The 5,268-nt window shown below is 44.2% G+C and overlaps 1 protein-coding gene across 1 annotated transcript; it reads right to left on the bottom strand.

Moving 5' to 3' along the window:
• Positions 1-1,266: 1,266 nt before the first annotated feature.
• Positions 1,267-5,034, bottom strand: Ocm2 (oncomodulin 2). Its single transcript, XM_076840767.1, has 4 exons — positions 4,974-5,034; positions 4,200-4,332; positions 3,392-3,501; positions 1,267-1,292 (listed from the first exon to the last, which is right to left on the bottom strand). The coding sequence occupies exons 1-4, from the start codon at positions 5,032-5,034 to the stop codon at positions 1,267-1,269; spliced, it is 330 nt and encodes a 109-aa protein (XP_076696882.1).
• Positions 5,035-5,268: the final 234 nt, after the last annotated feature.

The following is a 5,268-nucleotide window of genomic DNA, read 5'->3' as shown; positions in this document are numbered from 1 at the left end:
CCCTGTCCTTCTAAAGTCATTTTGAGACCTAGTAATATCCCAGACTTTGAGAAACTGCCCAGACATGATCTTTCAAACAACACAGCTTCAAAACTCACTAAGCTATTTTGTGTGTAGGAGGCGATCCGGAAAAGTCCCAGCATGTGGTGAGCCTGGGAGTTGTATTAAAAATGTGCTTTTAAACAAGCTCCTGGGAAAATACCTCAGTGACACCCAGGAGTCCCCAGCTCTCAGGATCAGCCAGAGAACAGCTTTGTGTGCCAGTTGGAAGACAGACAGATGAGAATTTCCTGGCCCGAGACTGCCCAATCTTCATGACAGCCCTGTAACAGGACCCTTGAGACTGGCCTCAAATGGGAAGGCCATTCTAGGTGTAATCGGCTCAGGTGGTGTCACCTAAGAGCCAGGAAAATGGTGGCCAAGAAGGAGAAGGGGGAGGTGAGGTCAGGTGAGTCTCTCTAAGAGCTCATTTTTATTTCTTTTCTTGCTCTATTGGGATGGAACTCAGGGCCTCAGGCATCCTGGTTAAGTGTTCTACCACTGAGCTGTATCTCCAGCCCAAGAGTTCACTTTTTTTTTTTTTCTAAGAAAAAAAATTAAGCTTGAAAATGAGTCTGTGTTAAACTAGGATAGCAAGTCTCCATGGCTTTATGGAGACTCCATAGCAAGTCTCCATACGTTGATCTGTCTCATTCTGTTTGCTTTTACTTAAATCTTCCCTAGAGCAATGTAATATCAGAAAATACATCAGTAAGAGTGATTTTGTGCTGGCTGAAACCTCTTCATATTAATTTCAGAATCAGATGAATATCAGAGCAGAATCCTTGCACAACCACACCATTTATTTTTTTTTAAACCTGATTTTCCTGTTTCCTCCTACCCAATGCCAGTATGGCTTGCTCAGCACCTGATGGGACCCAAGATCTTTGGACAAGCCCTTGGTCCCCACTTGCTTTGGTACCTTTACCTTGCTAAGAAAAAACACACCCACATGTCAGCCATTGATGAAGAACTGTCTTTATTGGGTGATTTTAAAGGCATTGCCTGCAGGGAGTCCTTACAGAAATCGTGGGACAGACTCACCACTAAAAAACTATGGACTGACTTATTTCCTCACTCAAACAATGAGCAAATTGCAGAAGCGTTTCAAGGGGACTTGATAAATGAGTTCAGGGTAGGATGTGGGGCTTCCCATTCCGAGGGCTTTGCAGGTTTTCCAACTGAGTGTTCCGTCTTTTTTTTTTTTTTCTCCATAGACTGGGGCCTTTAAGAATGCACCATCTCCTGGAATTCTAGAACACAAGAGGTGACAGGTCAGTGGAGATGGCTCAGGACTCTCCAGATGCACTATCACTGTGATAGATCCAAGAGGGAACACTGAAGCCGATACTCAGATGGTAAGCATGATCCCCTTGGAGGGAAGAGAAAGGTGGGCATCAACAACCGCAGCTCCAGGGAGTCTACAGCCTCCCACCCCTCTGTGTAATCTCGTTCAACAAACATCTTCAGCTTGGCAACAGCTGAACTCAGTGCAGTTCTACTCAGTAGAACTCACCAACTCCATATTTTCCCTCCAACAAGGAAGGCATTCAATATCATCATCTATTGCAATCTGCAAACATTTAGCTCTGTGTTGGGTCAATTTAAGACAAAAATGGGAGATTGTTCTTCCCTTTTTCTGCAGCAGTATATTGCATTTTTTAGGTAATATTCACATGAGCTAACCTCATCCCTCAGAGTTTATATTACTACAAGAAAGATGATGAGAATAATAAGATGTGGATGCCGCAGATTGAAATTGAAATCTGGGAGAGTTACTTTGGTAAATTTTGTCTGGAAATCTTTCTTGCTCATGTGTAAATAAATCAGCCTCCCCAGGCCTGAGCTAAATTTCTGAGTTGTCTACAGCAGCATTAACTACTGAATAGTGATATCGTTTTAAACAGATTTAAAAAATAAGAATATAGCTGGGTGTGGTGGCACACACCTATAATCCCAGTGGGTCAGAAGGCTGAGGCAGGAGGATCACGCGTTCAAAGCCGGCCTCAGCAATTTAGCAAGGCCCTAAGCAATTCAGAGAGACCCTGTCTTTAAATAAAATACATATTTTTTAAAAAGGGAGGGGGGCCTGGGGATGTAGATCAGTGGCTAAGTGCTCCTGGTACCAAAAAATAACAATAAAAATAAGGATCTAAAGGCTCAGGATTTAGCTCAGTGGCAGAGCGTTTACCTAGCATGTGCCAAGCCCTAAGTTCAATCCCCCAAAAGGGGAAAAAGTACGGATCTAAGGTAGCAAATTTAAGTTTCAAACTAGTGCCACTATTAGCAGAACCTCCTGACTTGTCAGGCACAAAGTCCCTAAAAATCATAACCTGCAGCCATGTGACTATGATGACATTTGAATCTAGGGAGCTGCACATAGAAAGCTCCATAATTGGTGACTGACTAATTTTTCTTCTGCTTAATTATGCATTTGAGAGTCTAATGTCCACTAAAATGTCTTTGTTTAAACCCTTGAAAGCTTAGAGGATTTTCAGTGCAAAACAGTAGACTCTTTGATATGACACAATCCTGAGAATGCCCATCCTTCCTTTATCCAGAGGGGCTCGGATCCTTGCATGATTTTTGAAGTGCATCAGTGCATGCTGAAAATAACTGGCCAGGCAGCTCACTAGTCCCCTACTGGGGTAAAGGAATTTTTTTCTTTTCTTTGGCAGTGCTGGGATGGAATTTGGGGCCTCATGTGCACCAGACAGGCACTGATCCACCGAGTCACCTCCCCATCTTCAGCCCCAAGGATATTTTCTTTCTTTCTTTTTTTTTTTTTTTGTATTTGTTTTTGTTTTGCTGTACTGGGGATTGAGCCGAGGGGCACCCTACCACTAAGTTACAACCCAGTGTTTTATTTGTTTGTTTTCGTTTTTTAAAGGCAAGATCTCACTAAATTGCCCAGGCTGGCCTCAAACTTGTGATCCTCTTGCTGCAGCCTTCTGAATAGCTGGGATTACAGGTGTGCACCACCATTCCCAACCAATTTTTTTTCCTCCTAATTCATCAATAATAATCAGAGGGACCAGCTTCTATGATACATCCTGGGCTTCAAGCCAGAATTTTTTTTTTTTTTGTGTGTGTGTGTGTGTGTCTGTCTGCCTGTCTGGTGCTGAGGAATGAACCCAGGGTCCTCTGAGCAACATCTCCAGTAATGGCAGAATTTTTACATACAACATTGGCAGCCTTGCTTTTTAGTCCCATTTTACAGATGAGAAGGTTGAGGTTTAGCAAGGTTAAGAAAGGGGGATTCAAAGCTTCCATATCTTTGATGTCAGCGGCCAAGCCCCTGCAGATACTCCCCAAGCTAACATGTTCATGCTACGAACGGATGTGGACGTACCATCAGCCCCAATTTTTCCATCTCCATCATTATCTGCAGCGGCCATCAAGGACTTGGTTTCTGACTCGGTCAGTTCTCTAGCACCACTCTCAAACTTCTGGAGGAAAAACCTATAGGATAATAAAGATTGGTGGGAATTTTCTAAAAGAAGCTGTGTCTCTCTTTTCCTCTTTTCTTTCACCCTTCCTTCTTCCTTTTCTCTTGCTCTGTGTCTCTCTCTGCCTTCCTCCCTCCCTCCCTTCCATTCTTTCTTTTCTTCTCCTCCCCCTACCCCTGCACTGGGGATTGAAACAGGAGTTCACTAAGTTACTGAGGCTGGCAATTCTCCTGCCTCAGCCTCCTGAGGTTGGGATTATAGGTGTGCACCACCACACCCAGACCTTTCTTTTCTTTAAACCAACCTTTTGTTTCTAGTAATTGCAATGATCAGTCAAGGTCTTAGAAAGTAAAGGACCAATATGCTGAAAACACAGGTTTTTAAAAAGTACTTTCATAATATCCCTGAATCAAAGGGACGCTTCCTGGATCCAAGCAAACCAATGGTAGATATTTTATTTTTAAGAGTTTTGTCAATTCCATTTGCAAAGGACATTTCTTAGACTAAGAAATATTTGCAGTTATGGTTTTTCAGTGCCTAAGTTTACTGCTTTGCATGCATAGAAGTGCGGCCCTCTGACTTGGCTTTGATGAGTCTCAGTCAAATGGATGCCCAATACCAAGCCTGGCCATTCAGAAATACCAAGCAAACTGGGCCCCCTGCACACCAGCCCCACCTAGCAATCTTGGGGGTGCTCAGGACACAGCTTACTTAAGCTCTTCTTCATCCAGATATCCACTCTGATCATTGTCTATGAATCGGAAAACATCCTTCACCTGACTGGCTGACATCTTGGAGAGGCCTGATGTCTGGAAGAATTTTTGGGGTTCAAAAGTATCTGGGTCTAAAGAACAGAAAATGGGTTATTCTGATGCTCATTGAATTCCATTCCATATTTGGCCCTAGTTGCTGATCCACAAGGATTCTCCAAGCCTGGTGGCTCAGGGTCTCACTAAATTGCTTAGAGCCTTGCTAAGTTGCTGAGGCTGGCTTTGAACTTGAGATCCTCCTGCGTTAGCCTTCCTAGTGGCTGGGATTACAGGTTATTTGTTTTTGATTGAAGCCAAGGCCTCATGCATGCTCTGCAAGCACTTTACCACCTAGCCCCCAGCTCCAGATCTTTCCTCTTGATTTCATCCCATCTCCCTCTCCCTTCTTTGCTCTGTGCCTGCCTCCGAACTCCCACCCACTCAAAGGATTGTATTTCCAAGCCCCCAACATCACTGCTATAATTAGTGGGGAAATGCAAACAGGCTGAATCACATCCACTGACCCTGCCTCCACCTGCCAAGGCCCCTTTCATGATTCTTTCATCTTACAGAAGTGCCATCACAGGCTTAGATCCCAGATTCCTATATCTAGTGCATAGCATTTTCATTCTCTGATTGCAAGAGTCTTCCAGCAAGGGTCACATTTTGATTTTTGTTGCTTGGCTGGAGGTGGGACTCTGGGGGGACAGCCCGCACCTGCCGTACACACCCTTACCTTGGCATTCCTGCAGGGCAGCAGCGATGTCATCAGCACTAAGCACATCTGTGATGCTCATTTTCCACCTAGTCACACGGAATGAAGGAGATGCGATAAATAGCAAGGAAGAACAGGCACATCCAGGTGAAGGGTGGGTACCCTCCTGGGTTCACTGAAGCTGTATATTTGTCTAGAAATTTTATTCTCCTCTTAAAATTATTTTGCAGGGCTGGGGATTGAACTCTGGGCTTTGCACATGCTAGGCAAGTGCTGCACCGCTGAGCTCCATCCTCAGCCCCTGTCTGGAATTTTT

Source organism: Callospermophilus lateralis, chromosome 19, assembly GCF_048772815.1.
Source record: "Callospermophilus lateralis isolate mCalLat2 chromosome 19, mCalLat2.hap1, whole genome shotgun sequence".
In the NCBI taxonomy this organism is placed as follows: Eukaryota; Metazoa; Chordata; class Mammalia; order Rodentia; family Sciuridae; genus Callospermophilus; species Callospermophilus lateralis.
Note: the sequence above shows the minus strand (reverse complement) of the source record. Positions and strands in the feature narration are given on the sequence as shown.

Coding starts and splice junctions, on each gene's coding strand:
- Ocm2 (XM_076840767.1), bottom strand. CDS start 5,034: ATGAGCATCACAGATGTGCTTAGTGCTGATGACATCGCTGCTGCCCTG. Junction 4,333..4,973: donor TGCCCTGCAGGAATGCCAAG/GTAAGGGTGTGT, acceptor TCTGTTCTTTAG/ACCCAGATACTTTTGAACCC. Junction 1,293..3,391: donor TGGAAAAATTGGGGCTGATG/GTACGTCCACAT, acceptor CTTGTGTTCTAG/AATTCCAGGAGATGGTGCAT.